The sequence below is a fragment of the Prunus avium genome, chromosome 5 (genome assembly GCF_965620075.1).
Source record: "Prunus avium chromosome 5, drPruAviu1.hap1.1, whole genome shotgun sequence".
Classification (NCBI taxonomy): domain Eukaryota; kingdom Viridiplantae; phylum Streptophyta; class Magnoliopsida; order Rosales; family Rosaceae; genus Prunus; species Prunus avium.
Window position 1 is genome coordinate 19605461 of NC_142288.1, and position 27066 is coordinate 19632526.

The 27066-nt window shown below is 37.7% G+C and overlaps 5 protein-coding genes and 1 long non-coding RNA gene across 7 annotated transcripts; 4 read left to right on the forward strand and 2 right to left on the reverse strand.

The window, feature by feature from the left end:
* Positions 1-218: 218 nt before the first annotated feature.
* On the forward strand, positions 219-2511 carry LOC110771894 (uncharacterized). The gene has a single exon (XM_021976257.2). It carries the CDS (start codon positions 219-221, stop codon positions 2481-2483), a length of 2265 nt encoding a protein of 754 aa, XP_021831949.2. The 3' UTR covers positions 2484-2511.
* Positions 2512-3221: 710 nt separating this feature from the next.
* On the forward strand, positions 3222-5934 carry LOC110771889 (uncharacterized). The gene has a single exon (XM_021976252.2). The coding sequence runs from the start codon at positions 3472-3474 to the stop codon at positions 5737-5739; it is 2268 nt and encodes a 755-aa protein (XP_021831944.1). The 5' UTR covers positions 3222-3471; the 3' UTR covers positions 5740-5934.
* Positions 5669-6895, reverse strand: LOC148294480 (uncharacterized). The gene has a single exon (XM_088253541.1). It carries the CDS (start codon positions 6687-6689, stop codon positions 6507-6509), a length of 183 nt encoding a protein of 60 aa, XP_088109667.1. The 5' UTR covers positions 6690-6895; the 3' UTR covers positions 5669-6506.
* A 4128-nt stretch (positions 6896-11023) lies between these two features.
* On the forward strand, positions 11024-17447 carry LOC148294481 (uncharacterized). 2 transcript variants are annotated; one of them, XM_088253400.1, is made up of 3 exons: positions 11024-11160; positions 13736-13779; positions 15088-17447. In XM_088253400.1, exon 3 carries the CDS (start codon positions 15339-15341, stop codon positions 17250-17252), a length of 1914 nt encoding a protein of 637 aa, XP_088109526.1. In that variant the 5' UTR covers positions 11024-11160; positions 13736-13779; positions 15088-15338; the 3' UTR covers positions 17253-17447. The 2 variants fall into 2 exon arrangements, with proteins under 2 accessions (XP_088109526.1, XP_088109527.1); XM_088253401.1 differs by lacking the exon at positions 13736-13779 and having other exon boundaries at positions 11028-11160.
* LOC110771890 (uncharacterized) lies at positions 17182-18408 on the reverse strand. The gene has a single exon (XM_088253402.1). It carries the CDS (start codon positions 18200-18202, stop codon positions 18020-18022), a length of 183 nt encoding a protein of 60 aa, XP_088109528.1. The 5' UTR covers positions 18203-18408; the 3' UTR covers positions 17182-18019.
* A 3989-nt stretch (positions 18409-22397) lies between these two features.
* Positions 22398-26823, forward strand: LOC110771887 (uncharacterized). Its single transcript, XR_002528944.2, has 3 exons — positions 22398-22670; positions 25248-25291; positions 26600-26823. It is a non-coding gene; the product is annotated as an uncharacterized LOC110771887 (long non-coding RNA).
* Positions 26824-27066: the final 243 nt, after the last annotated feature.

Sequence of the window (27066 nt, forward strand, 5' to 3'; positions counted from 1 at the left end):
TACTCAAATTCATCCAACATTCTTCCATACTCAAGTCAAACATTAAAGAAGGAATGTAACAGTGTCAACATGTTAAAGTATTTAAAACCAGGAAGACTTGAAGTTCTTGATCAGATAACATATTCAGCAGAAGAATCAGAACAAAAAGCTCTCTCCCAGGAGAAAATATATATCACCTGAGAAGACAAAAAAAAAAATATATATATATATATATATATATGGGAGGCTGTGACATGAATGGTCTCCTGCATGAGGAGAAGTTTAGTACACCAATGCCTTGGATTGGCATGTATGTAGCAGCAGCATCCCTTGCCTGCCTAATTGCAATGGCAGCAGATACAATCCTCGGCTTCCGGCACCATAAACTCTGGTTCCCTTGCATGTTCTTCTCCATCAATGCCACTTCTCTGACCTTGATAGGTGTGGCAATGAAATTGTCAGTGGATCTAAACACTCCCATGCCCAACCGCCACGATCAGCTCGCAAAGCTCAGCAGCTCTGTCTTGATCTGCACAGCAATGGGAAACTCCATGCCTTCTCTTGGAGCCATGGAGAATGAAGAGATGTTCATGAATGTAATTGCTTTGGGAATTTTAGTCATTACCCTTATTGTCAACATCTGCATCCAATTAGCCACTGGAGCAATCTTTGTGTTCTGGAAGGAGCATGCTTCAATTATGTTCATCATGCTTGTTTTGCTCCTCATGTTGATTTTCTCTGCTTTATCTGTTCCTACCACCAAAAGTTATTTAGAAAAAGGGTACAAGAAAAGGTACCAGTTGTCTCATGAAGAATGCAAAAATGGAAGTTTCAGAAGAGAGGTCTACAGACTCAAGGAGATATTGACTAAAATCTGGGTGATGGCTCACACCTCTAGCCCCCAATTTGTGATGGGCCGTTCGGTGACATGCACTGCTTCTGGAGCTTTCTGTCTTTTTGGTGCCATGATTTTGGCAGAAGCCATGCTTAGAACATACTTGATGCCCTGGTCGATAAAGTTTTGCACTGGCGAATCAGACTACAAATTGACAACCACTTTGATTCTATTTACACAGGCTATTGCAGTAGGAGTTGGTACTATTGCTCCAGCATTTAGATGGTTCATGGCGATAAATTTCAAGTGCCCGAAAAGAGGAAACATAAGCTACAAAAAAGAATTTGAAATTGAAAGGTACTGGATTCAGGGACTGATGGAGTTGCAGAAGTGTCCATTAAACTTTAGAATCCAAAACAGGCACTGCAGGAAACTTGCTCATCAAGCAAGAAACAAGCTCTTGGACTTATGTATTGCAATGCAGAAGGGGATTGTCCTATTGAGTAAAGTGATCCGATTAATTTCCATTTTCTTTGTAAGTCGGCTCTTTTTACTCCACGACGTCTTCAAACAGTGGAAGATCAAGAAGTTTGAATTCGACACTGGACCAGAGTTACAGCAAAACCGAAGGCAAGATCTTAGCGATTACGTTTTGTATCTTGAAGGTGAGGATGCATTGGTTCATTTCATGATGAATACAAATTGCGATGCTACTAATTATTGGATTCAGAAAGGAAAGAAAGAAGAGCCCAAATATCTCATCAAGCTCTTGGAGAACTCAACAGCTTCACAAGGATTCAAAGGAGTGGCAGAGTTTGACAGTGACCAAGTTCCCTCTCTAGACTGTGAAGAGCCTCCAAATTGTTGGGCTCTTCCTGTTGTGACACTCTCAAGTATTGCTCTTGCACTTCCAAACATCAGCAGTGGTTCAATGAAAAATCTGATACACGGCGTAAACGAGGGGCTCACGTACATGAATCTCATTGAGAAGCAGCTGGATAGCAAAGGATATCTTGCCAACATCAGAAAGGCAGCAGATATTGTGTGGCTAAAAGTTGATCTATATCACACATGGCTAGATGTGGATCTTGGGAAAGTGTCACTTCAGAGAAAGAGCCCAAAGGAAACACTTGAAGGACTTTCAGAAACAGCAAAATCCATATTTGAAGAATCTAAAATGAAGCAAATTAGTAAAAAAATTTGCTTAAGAGATAGCCCCTCAAAATGGTCAATCAAGGAATTGGCTGCTAATTCCATGTACAGGGTATGCCAAACCCTTCTTCTAAATTGTGAAGGAAGCAGCAGAAACCAGACAGATGAAAGATTATTTGAGGCCTTGGCTGTCATGATCTCTGACATAATGGGTGCATGTATCACTAATTTACAGCAATCTATGGCCATCAGGTGTCTCAACAGCAAAATCGAACAGAGGGAGGAAAGTGTGAGGGATGCAGTCTACATTATTGGTAAAACTGAGAAGATTTTTAGTATTGTGGGCAAGGGAATTCCTTCAAGTTTGGATCACCACCAAATGGAAAACATTGATGAGTGGCGTTTGTTACACAAACCCAAGATCCCTTTGGTGGCCTGCACTTCATTTCTAATATCACAGAGTGACAAAGCCTCTTCTGCAGGTTCAAGTGATCATTTCTACCTTACCATGGACTGAAATTCACATGTTATTTGTACAATTAATGTTAGTTGAAATCAGCTTTCAACTTTTGCTTCATATATGATATTTTTAGATTATATTTGCAGGGCATGAGACTCGTTACCCTTTAGTTGTTATTTGTAATGAAGTGATCTAAGATAGTATGGACCTAAAACATAACCTATGTATGACTCCACATGTCCCTTGCTTATAACTGTTGTATGTAATTATGTGTCCCTCATTAAAAAAAATTATAATTATGCATCTATATCTCTCATCACGTGATTGATAATGTGACGAGGAAAACAGTTACAAACTTGTATACAACCGGTTGTATGCAAGAATCACTCTTAATATTTTTTTAGGGAACAGAGACTATTCAATTGTAGCAGGGTTTTTTCATATCATCTCTTTAGGCATCGTAGTTATAAGTCGGCTTAGTGTGGATTGAGGAGGGCCCCCACGGCTGCTTTCATTCCTGCAAGAGGGTTTGAATTTGTACCGAAAGCTTCCACTTTAATATAATTAATTATACTAACTCTCATGACTTCCAAACAAAATAATTATATGCTCTCATTGTTACTCATTGTTGTGTGGTCTAAACTGCTCCAAACCATGTTGGGTGACATAAGCAAGCACGTTAGCCTTGATTGATATATTATAAAAGCTGTATGACTGCCACGGATTAGTCCTATCGAGATAAGCCTGAATTTACTCCACTTGACTCTCATGGAGGAAAATAACAAAAAAGTTTAGCCTGTTCTCAACTCTCAACAAGAAGTCCAACCATTGAAAAAAGAAAGGAAAAAAATAATAATAATCTTCAGTCATAATCGGCAGCAGTGGTCCGACCGGAAACAAGTCAAACATCAAAGAAGGCACGAAACATAGTCAAGATATTAAGGCTAACCAAGTGGACCGGCAATACTTGATCAAATAACATTCAGCAGCAGAACAACCAGAGCAGAAAGCTTTTCTCCCAAGAGAACACCACCTGAGAAAGAAGATGGGTGGCTGCGACGTCGATGGGAACCTGAACCAGGACAAGTTTAGTGCTCCTATGCCTTGGATTGGCATCTATGTAGCAGCAGCATCCCTGGCCTGCCTAATTGCAATGGCTGCAGATGTCGTCCACGGCTTTCGACACTGGAAACTCTGGTTCCCTAGCAAGTTCTTCTCCATCAATGCCACTTCTTTGACCTTGATAGGCGTAGCAGTTAAATTGTCAGTGGATCTAAACACTGCGATGCCTAGCCGGCAGGATCAGCTCGCCAAGCTTAGCAGTTCTGTCTTGATCTGCACCGTAATGGGTAACTCTATGCCTTCTCTTGGATCCATGGAAAACAACGAAATCATGATGAATATAATTGCTTTTGGAATACTGGTTATTACCCTTATCGTGAATATCTGCATTCAGCTAGCTACTGGTGCAATCTTTGTTTTCTGCAAGGAGCATGTTTTCATCATGTTCATCATGCTTATTTTACTTATCATGATGAATTTCTCTGCTTTAACTATTCCCACATCTAAACGTTATTTAGAACACAAGTACAATAAAAGGTACCAATTAGCTCTGCAAGAAGGCAGAAATGAAACTGGTAAAAAAGTGGCTAGCAGACTTAAAGAACATCTGATGAAACATTGGATGATGGCTCATACCTCTAGTCCCCAGTTTGTGATGGGGCGCTCAGCGACGTGCACAGCTTCTGGAGCAATCTGTCTTTTGAGTACCATGATTTTAGCAGAAGCCATGCTTCGGACTTACTTGATGCCCTGGTCATTTACATTTTGCAGCGGTGAGTCTGACTACAGGTGGTCAACCACTTTGGTTCTTGCTACACAAACAACTGCAGTAGCAGTTGGTACAATTGGTCCTGCATCTAGATGGTTCGTCGCCATAAATTTCAGGTGTGCAAAAAGAGGAAACACCACCTACAAAGGAGAATTCAAAGTCGAAAAGTACTGGACACAGGGACTGATGGAGTTGAAAGAGTGCCCAATATCCTTAATAAGAATCAAAAATAGGCACTGCCGGAAACTTGCTCATGACACAAGAAACAAATTTGTGGATTTGTGTATTGGAATGCAGACAGGGAATGTCATAATGAGTAAAGCAATTCGGCTCGTTTCCATTTTATTTGTAAGTAGGATCTTGTTATGCTGCGACTTCTGCAAACAGTGGAAGAAGAAGTTCAAATTCAACACTGTTTTTAACGACTCAGGGCCAGAGTCACAGCCAAACCAAAAGCTAGATCTTAGCTGTTATGTTCTGCATCTTGAAGGTGAGAATGCATTGGTTGAGCACATGATGAGAAGTAATTGTGATGCTACAGATCATTGGTTTCAGAGGGGAAAGAAAAGAGAGCCTAAATATATCGTTAAACTGTTGGAGAAATCAACCTTTTCACAAGGATTCAAAGGAGTAGCAGATTTCGACAGTGAAAAGGTTCCCTGTCTAGACTTGGAAGAACCACCAAACAGTTGGGCTCTACCTGTTGTAACACTAACTAGTATTGCTCTTGCACTTCCAAACATCAGCAGTTGTTCAATAAAAGAGTTGATATGTGGTGTCCACGAAGGGATCGGGTACATAAATTTTATTGAAAATTTCCTGGATTCTAAAGAGGATGTTACCAACATCAGAAAGACAGCAAATATGGTGTGGCTAGGAGTTGATCTCTATCATACATGGCTAGATGTGGATCTCCGTAAATTGTCACTTCATGGAAAGAGCTCAAAGGAGATACTTGAAGGACTTGCTGAAACTGCAAAATTCATATTTGAAGAATCTAAAAAGAAGCAAATGACTACAAATGTATGTTTAAGAGATACCCCTTCAAAATGGCCTGTCAAGGAATTGGCTGCTAATTCCATGTATAGGATAAGTCAAACTATTCTGCTGAATTATGAAGGCAGCCTCAACCAGACAGGTGAGAGATTATTTGAGGCATTGACTGTCATGATATCTGACATACTGGCTGCTTGTCTCACTAATTTAAAGCTGGCTATAAAGAGGAAGTGTTTTAACAGCACCATTGAAGAGAGGGAGGAAAGTGTGAGGCATGCCGTTCACATTCTTGGTAAAACTGAAAACATTCTGAATAATCTACACCAGAGAATTCCCCCAAGTATGGACCCTCGCCAGATTTCAAGCATTGATGAGTGGCGTTTGTTGCACAAGATGGAGAGCCTTTTGGCCTTCCCTTCTTCGTTTCCATCAGAGGGTGACACAGCCTCTTCTGTTTCAAGTGACTTCTATGTGAACATTGAATAGAATGCACAATCCTGGAGCTTACAACAGAGGCAGCTTATGATTCACATGTTACTACAAAAGTAGCTGAGGCAACTTTCAACTTCTGCTTTACATTTTTCTTTATGTTGATATATGCAACTAATGTACAGATGTAGTAGAGATTTTATCTAGCAGGAAAACTATAAATTATAGAGCATGATCGTATCTATTTTCGAATTGATGCCTTCCCATGATAAAATGCTTACTTTTTTATTCCTGGTTTTTCTGTCAGTAGTTTTATAAATATACATTAGCAAAGCTACCACAGAAAAGCTAACAGATTATCACTCTCTATGTGAGAATACATGGTTTTATTTTTTGGATAGGAATACATGGTTTGTAATAGGTTTTGATGATTAAAATGCAAGGCTCATGAATGGAGGATTAGGAAGCAAATTCTCAGTCAATTGTGGAGAATCCAATCATTGAACAGACATTAGCATTAAGAACTAGGAAGGTAGCTATGCACATTGAACAAATTTCCAAATTGAATAGCAAATTGAACAAAATCCCAAAAACTTTCCTTTCAATTCCTACACTTTCTCAGCAACCAAACGGAGAAAAGAACTACATTCACAACGGAAATTACATCCATTACTGGGACCAAAAGCAAAAGGCTCAGATTTCCATCAAAACCCAACACTAAAAAAGGAAAAATAATACATATATATTCCCAACGAAATAAAGATGCGCCTCACTCTCCACTACGAGAAAAGAACCTGTTTCGGAACGATGTCGTACGGCGAGATCTATTGGTTCTGGTTCTCGTCGTCCCTCTTCTTAGGCTTCCGGTAAGTCTCTTCGATGTGCTTGGCGATCAAGAGGCCCGTGGTGGAGAGCTTCTGGATGTTGGGGACGTTGTAGTTTTGGGCAACGTAGATGCCGAACACTGAGCCCAATATAAACGAGAAGCTGCTTCCCATTATGCCCATTGTTGCCAAAAGTGCTTTTGCGCTTTCAAAAGTTGAGCTTTCACGGAAAAAGGATTTGGGTTTTGGGATTTGGATATCGGGTTTTGGATGCTTTGGATTTGAATGACTGTATGAATTTGTAGGGATCGGCTTCTTGCTCCTCACTCTTTCTTGGGTGATGGGTCAGCTGCTTTTCCTTGGGTAAGAGGTTAATTGATCAACACAAATCCTTTCGCAAGTCAACTTCTTTGTTTTCTAAAAGTTTTTAAAGAAATTGGTTGGAATACATCTATGCACATAATTTTATTCAAATGTTAAATTTCATGACAAATTGTCTTCCATATTGTTGGGGCTTTTTCATTCCGACAGCTACAGATGGGTCTGGGCTGCTGTAAAGAGAATATGGGTGGACTTGCCCTCATGTTTGAGTTCAAGAATCAAACCCTAAGAGTGTTTCGAAATGATTGTGGAGTCTTAAGAAACACTTTGGTCTCCTTCACCAACAAAACCAACAGTTGTTTACAGATAAATATATGGTTTGGCTTGAGAAGCTTGTGGCATGAAAACTAAGCATTCATGAGTTTAGCATTAAACAGAGAGAGGGCTTAGATTTCCTATGAGAAACAGGGGTTCAAAGTAAGGGGAGAAAGAATTTCGAGAGAATTTGTTTGGGGGGGGGGGGGGGAGAGGAAGAGATGAGGGAGGAGAAGTGGGTGGTTTGACCAATTTTTCGGCAGCTTGGCGAAAGCTTCGTCAGGCTCTGGAATGGCTTGCCAGAAGAGAAAATGGGAAGAGATGGAGGAATACGGCTCGAAATTGAAGGGTTCCAGGGATGAAATGTGATGCTTGCTCTCTCTAAATGTAGTTGTGAGATGATGGGTGGTTTTAGCAAATTTTCGGCAACTTGACGAAAGCTTTGTCAAGCTCTTGCGTGCTTTGCCAGAAGAGAAAATTAGAAGAAATGGAAGAATAGGGCTCGAAATTGAAGGGTTCCAGTAGTGAGAAAGGATACTTGCTCTCTCTGGATGTGGTTGTGAGATGATGTGTGGTTTTAGAAAATTTCCGGCAGCTTGACGAAAGCTTCGTCAAGCTCTTGTGTGCTTTTCCATAAGAGAAAAGGGGAAGAAATGGAAGAATATGGCTCGAAATTGAAGGGTTCCAGTAGTGAGAGGGGATGCTTGCTCTCTCTGGATGTGGTTGTGTTGATGGGTAGGAAATGCCCCCTTTTATAGGCGCTAGAAGCTCCTTCTTCCCAAGAAACCCTAGTTGGTTCTTCCCAAATCTGCCAAGTCTCCTCCTCCATTCCTCTTCTCTCCCTTCGATTCATCCCTATTTTGTGAAATCCTCCTCAGTCCAAACACACGGAGACAAGATTTTTGGAGGCTCTAGAGCCTTCCTGCAACCGTTCCTGTGGCAATCTCCTTTCTTTGGCTACCCTGTCTCCTTCTTTCCTCCCTTATTTTAGGACAAGAGCTAGTAGGAGAAAGAAGTGGGTAATGGTGTTGGTTCGAAGGGTGTCTTGCTCCCAGCAGCGCAAGTATCCTTTGGTTTTTAGAGGGTCTGTCTTGGGTTTGTCTTTGGTCATGTGCTGCAGACTCCCAACAACATGCGTATGCAAATACCTTTTGGTTTTTCAGATGGTCTATCGTGGTTTTGTCTCTGGACATGTGCTAGAAACTTTCAGATATTTTCTAAGTTGCTTCGGCCACTCCCTAATGTGATGGGCTGATTCACTAAAGGGATGGGCCAATTTTCTAAAGTAATGGGCTATTTTTTACTAAGGTGATGGGCTATTTTTTTTGTTCTCTCTTTCATGCTTACCCACATATTTAGGCTCAAGAAATGGGCACGAGTTTTGGGGCTCCCAAGTAGCCCAAAACTTTCACTTCTTAGCTCATCAATGGATCTCGTGAATGCTCGTAACTATCCATACCACAATCCGCTCAGCAAGCCCCAGGCATTTGCGTGGCTGGGGCCCACTTAAGCTCGTAGTGCAGCTTGGTGCAAAAATAAGGATTTTCCGCTTGGTGTGGCATGCTATTTGGCGTGCTTACGCTCGAGTTTTGCCTTTTTGTAAGGGCTATGGTTGGGCCAAAATGGTGCTTGGCGAGATAATTAGCATGGGTTCATAGAGCCGGTGCATTTTATAGGCTCGCTACAACTCTTAGCGTGACAAGTTAAATATTTGCTTGGCGTGGCACATGGATCGTGACTCATGCAAAGCATGTATGACGAACTTTCGCGTGCCTAAATCGAGTTTCTTCTCAGTAAGGTATCGCATTGGGCCGAGAATATATTTGGGCCCAACCTTGGATTTTTTGGGCCTCAACACATATAAACCAAATTATTGGATACTACCCCCCTTGGTTTTTTTTTTTAAGACTAGGACCCATGATTTGATTTGTTTTAAATTTTATTAAATTTTTTTAATATGAAAAATATAAATTTATCATATTATCTTTATTTAATTAATATTTTTAATTCTTAATATTTGCATTAACTAAAGACATTTTCTCGTATTTTGAATGTTTCACCATTCTCTACCTTTTACTTTGTACATATAGATTTAGGTGACCACATACCATTTCTGATACGATATGACCCTATTCATTTTATTTATTTATTTTTATAAAGGAATTAGACGATGTCATCCTCTCTCCCTCCTCATGCTACCCTAAGCCGCCATCGTCTTTCTTTATGATTTTCCCACCCAGGCAAGACCCAAGCATGTGTTATCGCCTAAAACTGTATAAAACATCAAAACATCAAAACATTATGGGCTATATGAGTTTTAAGGCAAAGGATTGTGTTCGGATTAAAGTCTATAATTATCTTCTTTTTCTATTATTGTGAGCCCTAAATTAGTTAATTTTAGAGACCTATAATAACTAAAGGGAAATAGAAACCTAATAAATAAATAAAAGGTCACCACATCAAGTCATGTCACACTAACTGCATCAAAATATCATGCGATCAATCAACCTAATGTAGCATGACTGGCAATTAGCTTCCCATAGCTTGGCTGGTTGGGGGGCTATAACATGAATTTGGGCTTCTATTTATTTGAGGAGTCTCGAACTAACACCATGTGGCGATGTATATCACACAGTATTGTCGCTTTTAGAGTGCTTCACTCCATTTCTTTATGTGACCAATGTATCAAAACCTGGTTTGTTAAAGAGACATAGAACACATTATTATGAATTAAAGCCCGTTTGAAAATGCTTTTGGAATGATCGCTAAAAGTAATTTCTGACAATCAAAAGCACATATCATTGTGATTGACATAACATTTCAAAAGTACTAATGGATTTTAAAAGCGCTTTGTGAAGAAGTATGTGCCCGATGTTTCTTCATGAAGGCACTTTCAAGAACTTTTCGGGAAACACTTGTATTTTTTGCACGTTCTTCCAATAAAAGCAATGGCGGAACCACACTAAGGGCTACAGTGGGCTGTAGCCCAGTGTGGTTTTTTAAGAAAAAATATATATAACTTATGTATTTAACTTATTTTCAATATTTTACTTTCATTTATTTTTATATTACTCCATTTACTTAAGTTTACAATGTAAATAAGGAAGTACCCCCCATTTGGATTCAAATAAAAATACTAGAAAATCAAATTCCCACCAAATCAAAATATGAAAAATCGGTTTTAGTGTAAAATACGATTTAGGCTAAAAATGATGGCTCATTAAGCCAATATATACTTCATACTAAAATCCCATAAAATCAAGTTTTCTTATTTGATGTGTGAGGAATAAAAACCGCCAAAAATTATCTTGAGAAAATGATTATTCCTAAAAACCATTTTTCATACTTAGTCAATATTTTTACATAAAACAATTTTTCATGTATGATATGAATGCATGAAGGGACCTAATGTCAATTTAGATAAAAACCCTTAGATGTCAATCCACTATGGTGTTAAACCCTATTTGGTTTATATTAAAACTTATTGAAAATTAGTCTATGGAACTATGAACTAGCGTGGTTTATATGATTTAATGTTTACTTTTATTTTTAGAAAGACTACAGTAATTGTAAGTACAAAAAAAATATATATATCATTAAATTTTAAGCTAATAATTTTAGCTAGCCCACCCGTTGAAAACTTCCTGGTTCCGCCCTTGAATAAAAGTATTTATAAACAGAAGTGTTTCCTAAAAAAGCAATCTCAAACTCAAACTACGTTAGTAAACTATTTACCTCCATTTCCCTAAACCCTAAACCCTCCTCATTCTAGCCTCTCCACATTTCTTATAGGAATCTCTCTTTCTTTCTTTGTCTTTGTTCGATTAATGGGTGGGCTGAAGCCCAAACAAAAGAAGAAAACTACAAGTGAATGCTTCTGGCCCTAACCACTCTTAAGTTCAGGCATCTTCATCTTGCAGCCGAAGTCCACAACAGTGGAGGGAGGTGGAAGTTGCGACCAACCAAGGCCTCTCCCGCAGCCACCGCCACCAGGGAGGCAATCACATTACATTACCTGGTTCATCTCTCTTATCTCTCTCGATCTCTCTCTGAAATTTTCGAATGTATTTGTTTGTTGCATATGAATTTATACTGTCATCTACGCGATTTCTGCTTTCTGCATTTCATCAAAATGTGAAGTTTCAGCTGTACCGTTGTTTGCCTTTCTGCATTTCATCAACATCTATTATTAGGAAATTTTCTTGTTATTTTTCACTTTTGCAGCCAGAAAAGGAAAGAAAGAAAGAAGCTTTAGGTTTTTGCATTATTGTATATTTCCAATTGAATTGAGGGCCAGGATCATATGGAGAAGCAATTAATATTAGTGTGTTAGGGTGCTCTGTTGGTGTACACAAGCTTGTAATGAGTGCTTATATTTGGTCCTAATGCTATGTCCTCTGCCACATCAATTGGTGTCTAAAACTCAGAAAAACTTTTGGTGTCTTTAGTGTCATTGTGAAGGACCAAATACACTTGAGTGTGGTTTATTATATCATACATATATGTTTTATAAAAGAAGCAAATAGCAGGTACCAGCCAATCGTAGAGATAACATTATGGCTAATACCTTGTTTTAATAATGAAAATTCTCATTTCAAGTGAAGGATGAGGGAAATTGACATTTTGAGGACCTATGTAAAGTAAAAGTCGTTATGACCAACAATTTGAGGAATGATATGGGAGGTTTAGAGTTGGGATTGATAACGGTTAGGAAATAAAGTTATGAACCTCCAGACTCGGCATAAACATTATGGGAACATCAGCCTCAGGATCACATTTTCCCGAACTTGTTTATATGGGTTTCTTATAAATTTGGAAGTGGGGGCTGTTGTAGTCTTTCTAGCGGAAGAGCTTTTTCAGCAACTATGTTCAGAAATAATACTTATGTATTGAAAATTATCTTCTCTATGTTTGTCTTCTGTAAATTTACACTACTTTTTCGCTTCGCTGGACCAAGTAATAACAAAATCAGCAAGAATTTTTTCAATGCTAAGTGATGAGGGGTGTGTAACTAGACAAGATACTTATAATTTAAGTGTGTCTACCTGCATCAGATTGGTAATTATTTATGTTATATAGCCCAAGTATGTGATTGGGAAATAGAAGCAGAGCTCTTAATTTATACCTCAAATCAATAAATGTGAAAATTTCTCAGTCTATATATTTCTTGAATAAATAAGTGTAATAAGTGTGAATTGATTTTTTTTTTCTTTTGTGGACAAAAGTGTGAATTGATCAGTATGCTGTTGTTGTTTGGAAGAGTTGAGAAAAGAATAGGATAAAGCTTATATAAGGGAAACCACAGTTCTAATCTTTCTTGGACATTGGATATGCTGACCTGTGTATGCTTGCATTATTCTTTTTCTGGTTGAATAGGGGCCAGAGGCCCAACAACAAAAGAACTAACTCACAGTACTTCTGGGCCTTCGGACTCTAACCAGGTCTTCTCTTAATTAGTAAGTGACCAATAATAGAGGGAGTGGAGTGAGAACATTCAAGATAGTGCAGCCCAATTCTAGCTCCAATCCATAGTTAGCAGTCCATCAGCAGCTGCATTTTTCTACCTGTAAATGCGAGCCGCTCCAGTTTATATTAACTGGGTACTAAAAGTATTCAGCAATTACAAACAAGCCTAGAATATCACAAATTTAGCACAAGCACAGTAAAGGTTAGGAGGGTTTGTTTGTTACTGGAACAGGGAATAATTAGAATCATATTATATCAATTTCTATTAGTTGTTAGGTGCACCTTACAAGATCTTACTGGTATTTTGATGGTTCTAACTTCTACTTATGTAGTTGATTCCGTATTCTTTTTATTAACAATTTTTGGCTTTAGAAAGATGATGGTGGAGGATGGTTTGGATGCTCAATATAGTAATATCACGTCTCTATGGGAAATGGAAATCATCTAGTTTTTCTACTCAACTGCAAATAATGTTACTATTTAATTCTTTTTTACTACATAATTACTGTCCCAACTCTACTCTTTCAAAGAAATTTTTTTTTCATCTTTAACTCAAAAGTCCTGAGTCATCTACTCAAGTTTACTGTGTGTGGCTATCAACTTTCGTTATCTGTTATGTTGTTGTCATTTAAACATGTCGACATAGTTCACTATTTCTGCATCACTGTTTCTGTGAGTCTGCTGAGAGAGAGAGAGAGAGAGAGATGTCCACAAATAGTTGATCATCAACTACCGAAAGTAGACCATATTTCTGGTTCACAGCATAAGATCACTAGAGGTTAAATAGACATTTCCCCATCCATAAGCCGAAAGAAAGAGTGACAAAGAAGGGTTTCACTTCTCCTAAGCAAGTTTCTAATGTAGTCATGTAAACCCTTATACGAATTTCTTATCACTTTGACTTATTTAAGTAGAAAAACCGGGATAGTTGATAACTGGTATATTACATTGTTGAGTGTGTCATATCTCTATGGTCATGACATTTGAATATTTTTCCTTCACTGGACTTGCACTGAGTTTTTCATTACATTTACCATATACATAAATTTGTTTTCAGTAGTATTTGCGCACCAGACTCTACTGATTGCTGATGATGTTTACAAAAGTTACATTATTGTTGTTACTAGTGACATGGATGAAGACTGATATGATTTTGTGGTTCGAGAAATTGGTAAGGTCCTCCCTTACCTTACTGCCCAAAATTATGCTAGAAATATTGTACTTATGATATATAAAACTAAAACTACGTCAATACCAATGCTTGTGAAGTAAGGTTGTAAATGGGTGCCTGTTTGTTTTTTTCCCCTTTCCAGCTTTCTTGTATTATTAGGGATTGACTAAGAAAAAAGAGAGTTAACAAAATAAAGGTTATTTTGTTGAGGATTGACTTAAGAGAAAAGTGGATCAGTCTGGTGGATTTCAATAATTATTCAAAGAAAAAGACAGACAGAGAGAGAGAGAGAGATTGTGAAAGAGACATCGATTGTGAAATGCTAGGTTGACCTTTAATGACTTTACATAATTTGGTGAAGACAAGATAAGAAAACAAAATAGAATAGGTGATAAAAAGAAGAAAACCTCTGTTTTGTAGGCCACTGAAATTGTCCAAATTAGGGGCCTGTGGAGCCAAGATCCATTGAGTTGTATGGTCCAAAGAAAAAGAAAATTGGACCAACATGCATGGGGCCTCAGTGAGAAAATAAGATCACAAAAGGAGAGAACTCTTAGGGTGTTTATTTGGGGCCTACATTTAAACGACTTTTGACATTCATGAGTGCTTACTTTTGGGATTTAGCATAAAAGAAATCAAGGAACGCGTTTTTCTTACGCTCATGAACACAAGAAAGGAAAAAAAGAGAAATAAAACAACAAAAGAAACTTGAAAAGATTGGATTGGAAAAGATATAGTGGCAAAGCATCTGTAAAAGATGGAAGCAAAAGGCTGGGTGATGACTACCACCTTTTCTTTGGCACAAGCACGCCAAACAAAAATATTTTTTCTTTCTTTCTCATAAGAAATGAAAACCCAATCTTTTTTCTTTCTTTTTCGCTTCGGCCATTCACCTCAAAAATCCAAGGGACGCTTGGCCATTAATCTTAAGTTGATTTTTATTTATATCTAGTATGCCAATTCAACTTTTATCTGTACTTTATGATTCTTAACATGCGAATTTGAATGTTATATGCCTCCTTTCCCTTTGAAATGACTTGGTACTCAATTCATTATTTTTTTCAGATTTAGCATATTAATGTTCTCTATTGGACTGAAATATTTCAGGTTTCTTTTTCATAAAAAAGAGTTTAGGCTACTTATATTATCTAATCACTCAATCACTTGACAAATTTTCTTAAACTTTAAAAGAAATGTTGATTTAATATTGTTATGTCATTAACTACTTCAAATTCAAGTGTCTGTATCATGATTATGAAATGGTTTTGGCATTGATATCATCTGCTCAAGTTTTCTATGGTTATGCAGGTCTCATAGGTTTGCTCGTCTGAATAAACAAAAAAAGCACGCGAACGCGCACACTTGCACAGCACACAATCAAGTTGAGGCCGTTCTTGTACCAATTCAGCCATGATGACTCATGACAGTAATTTCACTTTTTAATTCAATATATAACTGTGTTTTTGACAGGGAAAGTGTGCATGAAAACAAGGTTGGTTTATACTTAATTAAATACTAGTGTGATAGAGAAAGTGAAAGCATGTTTGATTAAGGAAGGGATGTGGATGGCTTTTGGAATACTGGTTATTACCCTTATCGTGAATATCTGCATTCAGCTAGCTACTGGTGCAATCTTTGTTTTCTGCAAGGAGCATGTTTTCATCATGTTCATCATGCTTATTTTACTTATCATGATGAATTTCTCTGCTTTAACTATTCCCACATCTAAACGTTATTTAGAACACAAGTACAATAAAAGGTACCAATTAGCTCTGCAAGAAGGCAGAAATGAAACTGGTAAAAAAGTGGCTAGCAGACTTAAAGAACATCTGATGAAACATTGGATGATGGCTCATACCTCTAGTCCCCAGTTTGTGATGGGGCGCTCAGCGACGTGCACAGCTTCTGGAGCAATCTGTCTTTTGAGTACCATGATTTTAGCAGAAGCCATGCTTCGGACTTACTTGATGCCCTGGTCATTTACATTTTGCAGCGGTGAGTCTGACTACAGGTGGTCAACCACTTTGGTTCTTGCTACACAAACAACTGCAGTAGCAGTTGGTACAATTGGTCCTGCATCTAGATGGTTCGTCGCCATAAATTTCAGGTGTGCAAAAAGAGGAAACACCACCTACAAAGGAGAATTCAAAGTCGAAAAGTACTGGACACAGGGACTGATGGAGTTGAAAGAGTGCCCAATATCCTTAATAAGAATCAAAAATAGGCACTGCCGGAAACTTGCTCATGACACAAGAAACAAATTTGTGGATTTGTGTATTGGAATGCAGACAGGGAATGTCATAATGAGTAAAGCAATTCGGCTCGTTTCCATTTTATTTGTAAGTAGGATCTTGTTATGCTGCGACTTCTGCAAACAGTGGAAGAAGAAGTTCAAATTCAACACTGTTTTTAACGACTCAGGGCCAGAGTCACAGCCAAACCAAAAGCTAGATCTTAGCTGTTATGTTCTGCATCTTGAAGGTGAGAATGCATTGGTTGAGCACATGATGAGAAGTAATTGTGATGCTACAGATCATTGGTTTCAGAGGGGAAAGAAAAGAGAGCCTAAATATATCGTTAAACTGTTGGAGAAATCAACCTTTTCACAAGGATTCAAAGGAGTAGCAGATTTCGACAGTGAAAAGGTTCCCTGTCTAGACTTGGAAGAACCACCAAACAGTTGGGCTCTACCTGTTGTAACACTAACTAGTATTGCTCTTGCACTTCCAAACATCAGCAGTTGTTCAATAAAAGAGTTGATATGTGGTGTCCACGAAGGGATCGGGTACATAAATTTTATTGAAAATTTCCTGGATTCTAAAGAGGATGTTACCAACATCAGAAAGACAGCAAATATGGTGTGGCTAGGAGTTGATCTCTATCATACATGGCTAGATGTGGATCTCCGTAAATTGTCACTTCATGGAAAGAGCTCAAAGGAGATACTTGAAGGACTTGCTGAAACTGCAAAATTCATATTTGAAGAATCTAAAAAGAAGCAAATGACTACAAATGTATGTTTAAGAGATACCCCTTCAAAATGGCCTGTCAAGGAATTGGCTGCTAATTCCATGTATAGGATAAGTCAAACTATTCTGCTGAATTATGAAGGCAGCCTCAACCAGACAGGTGAGAGATTATTTGAGGCATTGACTGTCATGATATCTGACATACTGGCTGCTTGTCTCACTAATTTAAAGCTGGCTATAAAGAGGAAGTGTTTTAACAGCACCATTGAAGAGAGGGAGGAAAGTGTGAGGCATGCCGTTCACATTCTTGGTAAAACTGAAAACATTCTGAATAATCTACACCAGAGAATTCCCCCAAGTATGGACCCTCGCCAGATTTCAAGCATTGATGAGTGGCGTTTGTTGCACAAGATGGAGAGCCTTTTGGCCTTCCCTTCTTCGTTTCCATCAGAGGGTGACACAGCCTCTTCTGTTTCAAGTGACTTCTATGTGAACATTGAATAGAATGCACAATCCTGGAGCTTACAACAGAGGCAGCTTATGATTCACATGTTACTACAAAAGTAGCTGAGGCAACTTTCAACTTCTGCTTTACATTTTTCTTTATGTTGATATATGCAACTAATGTACAGATGTAGTAGAGATTTTATCTAGCAGGAAAACTATAAATTATAGAGCATGATCGTATCTATTTTCGAATTGATGCCTTCCCATGATAAAATGCTTACTTTTTTATTCCTGGTTTTTCTGTCAGTAGTTTTATAAATATACATTAGCAAAGCTACCACAGAAAAGCTAACAGATTATCACTCTCTATGTGAGAATACATGGTTTTATTTTTTGGATAGGAATACATGGTTTGTAATAGGTTTTGATGATTAAAATGCAAGGCTCATGAATGGAGGATTAGGAAGCAAATTCTCAGTCAATTGTGGAGAATCCAATCATTGAACAGACATTAGCATTAAGAACTAGGAAGGTAGCTATGCACATTGAACAAATTTCCAAATTGAATAGCAAATTGAACAAAATCCCAAAAACTTTCCTTTCAATTCCTACACTTTCTCAGCAACCAAACGGAGAAAAGAACTACATTCACAACGGAAATTACATCCATTACTGGGACCAAAAGCAAAAGGCTCAGATTTCCATCAAAACCCAACACTAAAAAAGGAAAAATAATACATATATATTCCCAACGAAATAAAGATGCGCCTCACTCTCCACTACGAGAAAAGAACCTGTTTCGGAACGATGTCGTACGGCGAGATCTATTGGTTCTGGTTCTCGTCGTCCCTCTTCTTAGGCTTCCGGTAAGTCTCTTCGATGTGCTTGGCGATCAAGAGGCCCGTGGTGGAGAGCTTCTGGATGTTGGGGACGTTGTAGTTTTGGGCAACGTAGATGCCGAACACTGAGCCCAATATAAACGAGAAGCTGCTTCCCATTATGCCCATTGTTGCCAAAAGTGCTTTTGCGCTTTCAAAAGTTGAGCTTTCACGGAAAAAGGATTTGGGTTTTGGGATTTGGATATCGGGTTTTGGATGCTTTGGATTTGAATGACTGTATGAATTTGTAGGGATCGGCTTCTTGCTCCTCACTCTTTCTTGGGTGATGGGTCAGCTGCTTTTCCTTGGGTAAGAGGTTAATTGATCAACACAAATCCTTTCGCAAGTCAACTTCTTTGTTTTCTAAAAGTTTTTAAAGAAATTGGTTGGAATACATCTATGCACATAATTTTATTCAAATGTTAAATTTCATGACAAATTGTCTTCCATATTGTTGGGGCTTTTTCATTCCGACAGCTACAGATGGGTCTGGGCTGCTGTAAAGAGAATATGGGTGGACTTGCCCTCATGTTTGAGTTCAAGAATCAAACCCTAAGAGTGTTTCGAAATGATTGTGGAGTCTTAAGAAACACTTTGGTCTCCTTCACCAACAAAACCAACAGTTGTTTACAGATAAATATATGGTTTGGCTTGAGAAGCTTGTGGCATGAAAACTAAGCATTCATGAGTTTAGCATTAAACAGAGAGAGGGCTTAGATTTCCTATGAGAAACAGGGGTTCAAAGTAAGGGGAGAAAGAATTTCGAGAGAATTTGTTTGGGGGGGGGGGGAGAGGAAGAGATGAGGGAGGAGAAGTGGGTGGTTTGACCAATTTTTCGGCAGCTTGGCGAAAGCTTCGTCAGGCTCTGGAATGGCTTGCCAGAAGAGAAAATGGGAAGAGATGGAGGAATACGGCTCGAAATTGAAGGGTTCCAGGGATGAAATGTGATGCTTGCTCTCTCTAAATGTAGTTGTGAGATGATGGGTGGTTTTAGCAAATTTTCGGCAACTTGACGAAAGCTTTGTCAAGCTCTTGCGTGCTTTGCCAGAAGAGAAAATTAGAAGAAATGGAAGAATAGGGCTCGAAATTGAAGGGTTCCAGTAGTGAGAAAGGATACTTGCTCTCTCTGGATGTGGTTGTGAGATGATGTGTGGTTTTAGAAAATTTCCGGCAGCTTGACGAAAGCTTCGTCAAGCTCTTGTGTGCTTTTCCATAAGAGAAAAGGGGAAGAAATGGAAGAATATGGCTCGAAATTGAAGGGTTCCAGTAGTGAGAGGGGATGCTTGCTCTCTCTGGATGTGGTTGTGTTGATGGGTAGGAAATGCCCCCTTTTATAGGCGCTAGAAGCTCCTTCTTCCCAAGAAACCCTAGTTGGTTCTTCCCAAATCTGCCAAGTCTCCTCCTCCATTCCTCTTCTCTCCCTTCGATTCATCCCTATTTTGTGAAATCCTCCTCAGTCCAAACACACGGAGACAAGATTTTTGGAGGCTCTAGAGCCTTCCTGCAACCGTTCCTGTGGCAATCTCCTTTCTTTGGCTACCCTGTCTCCTTCTTTCCTCCCTTATTTTAGGACAAGAGCTAGTAGGAGAAAGAAGTGGGTAATGGTGTTGGTTCGAAGGGTGTCTTGCTCCCAGCAGCGCAAGTATCCTTTGGTTTTTAGAGGGTCTGTCTTGGGTTTGTCTTTGGTCATGTGCTGCAGACTCCCAACAACATGCGTATGCAAATACCTTTTGGTTTTTCAGATGGTCTATCGTGGTTTTGTCTCTGGACATGTGCTAGAAACTTTCAGATATTTTCTAAGTTGCTTCGGCCACTCCCTAATGTGATGGGCTGATTCACTAAAGGGATGGGCCAATTTTCTAAAGTAATGGGCTATTTTTTACTAAGGTGATGGGCTATTTTTTTTGTTCTCTCTTTCATGCTTACCCACATATTTAGGCTCAAGAAATGGGCACGAGTTTTGGGGCTCCCAAGTAGCCCAAAACTTTCACTTCTTAGCTCATCAATGGATCTCGTGAATGCTCGTAACTATCCATACCACAATCCGCTCAGCAAGCCCCAGGCATTTGCGTGGCTGGGGCCCACTTAAGCTCGTAGTGCAGCTTGGTGCAAAAATAAGGATTTTCCGCTTGGTGTGGCATGCTATTTGGCGTGCTTACGCTCGAGTTTTGCCTTTTTGTAAGGGCTATGGTTGGGCCAAAATGGTGCTTGGCGAGATAATTAGCATGGGTTCATAGAGCCGGTGCATTTTATAGGCTCGCTACAACTCTTAGCGTGACAAGTTAAATATTTGCTTGGCGTGGCACATGGATCGTGACTCATGCAAAGCATGTATGACGAACTTTCGCGTGCCTAAATCGAGTTTCTTCTCAGTAAGGTATCGCATTGGGCCGAGAATATATTTGGGCCCAACCTTGGATTTTTTGGGCCTCAACACATATAAACCAAATTATTGGATACTACCCCCCTTGGTTTTTTTTTTTAAGACTAGGACCCATGATTTGATTTGTTTTAAATTTTATTAAATTTTTTTAATATGAAAAATATAAATTTATCATATTATCTTTATTTAATTAATATTTTTAATTCTTAATATTTGCATTAACTAAAGACATTTTCTCGTATTTTGAATGTTTCACCATTCTCTACCTTTTACTTTGTACATATAGATTTAGGTGACCACATACCATTTCTGATACGATATGACCCTATTCATTTTATTTATTTATTTTTATAAAGGAATTAGACGATGTCATCCTCTCTCCCTCCTCATGCTACCCTAAGCCGCCATCGTCTTTCTTTATGATTTTCCCACCCAGGCAAGACCCAAGCATGTGTTATCGCCTAAAACTGTATAAAACATCAAAACATCAAAACATTATGGGCTATATGAGTTTTAAGGCAAAGGATTGTGTTCGGATTAAAGTCTATAATTATCTTCTTTTTCTATTATTGTGAGCCCTAAATTAGTTAATTTTAGAGACCTATAATAACTAAAGGGAAATAGAAACCTAATAAATAAATAAAAGGTCACCACATCAAGTCATGTCACACTAACTGCATCAAAATATCATGCGATCAATCAACCTAATGTAGCATGACTGGCAATTAGCTTCCCATAGCTTGGCTGGTTGGGGGGCTATAACATGAATTTGGGCTTCTATTTATTTGAGGAGTCTCGAACTAACACCATGTGGCGATGTATATCACACAGTATTGTCGCTTTTAGAGTGCTTCACTCCATTTCTTTATGTGACCAATGTATCAAAACCTGGTTTGTTAAAGAGACATAGAACACATTATTATGAATTAAAGCCCGTTTGAAAATGCTTTTGGAATGATCGCTAAAAGTAATTTCTGACAATCAAAAGCACATATCATTGTGATTGACATAACATTTCAAAAGTACTAATGGATTTTAAAAGCGCTTTGTGAAGAAGTATGTGCCCGATGTTTCTTCATGAAGGCACTTTCAAGAACTTTTCGGGAAACACTTGTATTTTTTGCACGTTCTTCCAATAAAAGCAATGGCGGAACCACACTAAGGGCTACAGTGGGCTGTAGCCCAGTGTGGTTTTTTAAGAAAAAATATATATAACTTATGTATTTAACTTATTTTCAATATTTTACTTTCATTTATTTTTATATTACTCCATTTACTTAAGTTTACAATGTAAATAAGGAAGTACCCCCCATTTGGATTCAAATAAAAATACTAGAAAATCAAATTCCCACCAAATCAAAATATGAAAAATCGGTTTTAGTGTAAAATACGATTTAGGCTAAAAATGATGGCTCATTAAGCCAATATATACTTCATACTAAAATCCCATAAAATCAAGTTTTCTTATTTGATGTGTGAGGAATAAAAACCGCCAAAAATTATCTTGAGAAAATGATTATTCCTAAAAACCATTTTTCATACTTAGTCAATATTTTTACATAAAACAATTTTTCATGTATGATATGAATGCATGAAGGGACCTAATGTCAATTTAGATAAAAACCCTTAGATGTCAATCCACTATGGTGTTAAACCCTATTTGGTTTATATTAAAACTTATTGAAAATTAGTCTATGGAACTATGAACTAGCGTGGTTTATATGATTTAATGTTTACTTTTATTTTTAGAAAGACTACAGTAATTGTAAGTACAAAAAAAATATATATATCATTAAATTTTAAGCTAATAATTTTAGCTAGCCCACCCGTTGAAAACTTCCTGGTTCCGCCCTTGAATAAAAGTATTTATAAACAGAAGTGTTTCCTAAAAAAGCAATCTCAAACTCAAACTACGTTAGTAAACTATTTACCTCCATTTCCCTAAACCCTAAACCCTCCTCATTCTAGCCTCTCCACATTTCTTATAGGAATCTCTCTTTCTTTCTTTGTCTTTGTTCGATTAATGGGTGGGCTGAAGCCCAAACAAAAGAAGAAAACTACAAGTGAATGCTTCTGGCCCTAACCACTCTTAAGTTCAGGCATCTTCATCTTGCAGCCGAAGTCCACAACAGTGGAGGGAGGTGGAAGTTGCGACCAACCAAGGCCTCTCCCGCAGCCACCGCCACCAGGGAGGCAATCACATTACATTACCTGGTTCATCTCTCTTATCTCTCTCGATCTCTCTCTGAAATTTTCGAATGTATTTGTTTGTTGCATATGAATTTATACTGTCATCTACGCGATTTCTGCTTTCTGCATTTCATCAAAATGTGAAGTTTCAGCTGTACCGTTGTTTGCCTTTCTGCATTTCATCAACATCTATTATTAGGAAATTTTCTTGTTATTTTTCACTTTTGCAGCCAGAAAAGGAAAGAAAGAAAGAAGCTTTAGGTTTTTGCATTATTGTATATTTCCAATTGAATTGAGGGCCAGGATCATATGGAGAAGCAATTAATATTAGTGTGTTAGGGTGCTCTGTTGGTGTACACAAGCTTGTAATGAGTGCTTATATTTGGTCCTAATGCTATGTCCTCTGCCACATCAATTGGTGTCTAAAACTCAGAAAAACTTTTGGTGTCTTTAGTGTCATTGTGAAGGACCAAATACACTTGAGTGTGGTTTATTATATCATACATATATGTTTTATAAAAGAAGCAAATAGCAGGTACCAGCCAATCGTAGAGATAACATTATGGCTAATACCTTGTTTTAATAATGAAAATTCTCATTTCAAGTGAAGGATGAGGGAAATTGACATTTTGAGGACCTATGTAAAGTAAAAGTCGTTATGACCAACAATTTGAGGAATGATATGGGAGGTTTAGAGTTGGGATTGATAACGGTTAGGAAATAAAGTTATGAACCTCCAGACTCGGCATAAACATTATGGGAACATCAGCCTCAGGATCACATTTTCCCGAACTTGTTTATATGGGTTTCTTATAAATTTGGAAGTGGGGGCTGTTGTAGTCTTTCTAGCGGAAGAGCTTTTTCAGCAACTATGTTCAGAAATAATACTTATGTATTGAAAATTATCTTCTCTATGTTTGTCTTCTGTAAATTTACACTACTTTTTCGCTTCGCTGGACCAAGTAATAACAAAATCAGCAAGAATTTTTTCAATGCTAAGTGATGAGGGGTGTGTAACTAGACAAGATACTTATAATTTAAGTGTGTCTACCTGCATCAGATTGGTAATTATTTATGTTATATAGCCCAAGTATGTGATTGGGAAATAGAAGCAGAGCTCTTAATTTATACCTCAAATCAATAAATGTGAAAATTTCTCAGTCTATATATTTCTTGAATAAATAAGTGTAATAAGTGTGAATTGATTTTTTTTTTCTTTTGTGGACAAAAGTGTGAATTGATCAGTATGCTGTTGTTGTTTGGAAGAGTTGAGAAAAGAATAGGATAAAGCTTATATAAGGGAAACCACAGTTCTAATCTTTCTTGGACATTGGATATGCTGACCTGTGTATGCTTGCATTATTCTTTTTCTGGTTGAATAGGGGCCAGAGGCCCAACAACAAAAGAACTAACTCACAGTACTTCTGGGCCTTCGGACTCTAACCAGGTCTTCTCTTAATTAGTAAGTGACCAATAATAGAGGGAGTGGAGTGAGAACATTCAAGATAGTGCAGCCCAATTCTAGCTCCAATCCATAGTTAGCAGTCCATCAGCAGCTGCATTTTTCTACCTGTAAATGCGAGCCGCTCCAGTTTATATTAACTGGGTACTAAAAGTATTCAGCAATTACAAACAAGCCTAGAATATCACAAATTTAGCACAAGCACAGTAAAGGTTAGGAGGGTTTGTTTGTTACTGGAACAGGGAATAATTAGAATCATATTATATCAATTTCTATTAGTTGTTAGGTGCACCTTACAAGATCTTACTGGTATTTTGATGGTTCTAACTTCTACTTATGTAGTTGATTCCGTATTCTTTTTATTAACAATTTTTGGCTTTAGAAAGATGATGGTGGAGGATGGTTTGGATGCTCAATATAGTAATATCACGTCTCTATGGGAAATGGAAATCATCTAGTTTTTCTACTCAACTGCAAATAATGTTACTATTTAATTCTTTTTTACTACATAATTACTGTCCCAACTCTACTCTTTCAAAGAAATTTTTTTTTCATCTTTAACTCAAAAGTCCTGAGTCATCTACTCAAGTTTACTGTGTGTGGCTATCAACTTTCGTTATCTGTTATGTTGTTGTCATTTAAACATGTCGACATAGTTCACTATTTCTGCATCACTGTTTCTGTGAGTCTGCTGAGAGAGAGAGAGAGAGAGAGAGATGTCCACAAATAGTTGATCATCAACTACCGAAAGTAGACCATATTTCTGGTTCACAGCATAAGATCACTAGAGGTTAAATAGACATTTCCCCATCCATAAGCCGAAAGAAAGAGTGACAAAGAAGGGTTTCACTTCTCCTAAGCAAGTTTCTAATGTAGTCATGTAAACCCTTATACGAATTTCTTATCACTTTGACTTATTTAAGTAGAAAAACCGGGATAGTTGATAACTGGTATATTACATTGTTGAGTGTGTCATATCTCTATGGTCATGACATTTGAATATTTTTCCTTCACTGGACTTGCACTGAGTTTTTCATTACATTTACCATATACATAAATTTGTTTTCAGTAGTATTTGCGCACCAGACTCTACTGATTGCTGATGATGTTTACAAAAGTTACATTATTGTTGTTACTAGTGACATGGATGAAGACTGATATGATTTTGTGGTTCGAGAAATTGGTAAGGTCCTCCCTTACCTTACTGCCCAAAATTATGCTAGAAATATTGTACTTATGATATATAAAACTAAAACTACGTCAATACCAATGCTTGTGAAGTAAGGTTGTAAATGGGTGCCTGTTTGTTTTTTTCCCCTTTCCAGCTTTCTTGTATTATTAGGGATTGACTAAGAAAAAAGAGAGTTAACAAAATAAAGGTTATTTTGTTGAGGATTGACTTAAGAGAAAAGTGGATCAGTCTGGTGGATTTCAATAATTATTCAAAGAAAAAGACAGACAGAGAGAGAGAGAGAGATTGTGAAAGAGACATCGATTGTGAAATGCTAGGTTGACCTTTAATGACTTTACATAATTTGGTGAAGACAAGATAAGAAAACAAAATAGAATAGGTGATAAAAAGAAGAAAACCTCTGTTTTGTAGGCCACTGAAATTGTCCAAATTAGGGGCCTGTGGAGCCAAGATCCATTGAGTTGTATGGTCCAAAGAAAAAGAAAATTGGACCAACATGCATGGGGCCTCAGTGAGAAAATAAGATCACAAAAGGAGAGAACTCTTAGGGTGTTTATTTGGGGCCTACATTTAAACGACTTTTGACATTCATGAGTGCTTACTTTTGGGATTTAGCATAAAAGAAATCAAGGAACGCGTTTTTCTTACGCTCATGAACACAAGAAAGGAAAAAAAGAGAAATAAAACAACAAAAGAAACTTGAAAAGATTGGATTGGAAAAGATATAGTGGCAAAGCATCTGTAAAAGATGGAAGCAAAAGGCTGGGTGATGACTACCACCTTTTCTTTGGCACAAGCACGCCAAACAAAAATATTTTTTCTTTCTTTCTCATAAGAAATGAAAACCCAATCTTTTTTCTTTCTTTTTCGCTTCGGCCATTCACCTCAAAAATCCAAGGGACGCTTGGCCATTAATCTTAAGTTGATTTTTATTTATATCTAGTATGCCAATTCAACTTTTATCTGTACTTTATGATTCTTAACATGCGAATTTGAATGTTATATGCCTCCTTTCCCTTTGAAATGACTTGGTACTCAATTCATTATTTTTTTCAGATTTAGCATATTAATGTTCTCTATTGGACTGAAATATTTCAGGTTTCTTTTTCATAAAAAAGAGTTTAGGCTACTTATATTATCTAATCACTCAATCACTTGACAAATTTTCTTAAACTTTAAAAGAAATGTTGATTTAATATTGTTATGTCATTAACTACTTCAAATTCAAGTGTCTGTATCATGATTATGAAATGGTTTTGGCATTGATATCATCTGCTCAAGTTTTCTATGGTTATGCAGGTCTCATAGGTTTGCTCGTCTGAATAAACAAAAAAAGCACGCGAACGCGCACACTTGCACAGCACACAATCAAGTTGAGGCCGTTCTTGTACCAATTCAGCCATGATGACTCATGACAGTAATTTCACTTTTTAATTCAATATATAACTGTGTTTTTGACAGGGAAAGTGTGCATGAAAACAAGGTTGGTTTATACTTAATTAAATACTAGTGTGATAGAGAAAGTGAAAGCATGTTTGATTAAGGAAGGGATGTGGATGGCTTTTGGAATACTGGTTATTACCCTTATCGTGAATATCTGCATTCAGCTAGCTACTGGTGCAATCTTTGTTTTCTGCAAGGAGCATGTTTTCATCATGTTCATCATGCTTATTTTACTTATCATGATGAATTTCTCTGCTTTAACTATTCCCACATCTAAACGTTATTTAGAACACAAGTACAATAAAAGGTGAGTTGAAGATGAA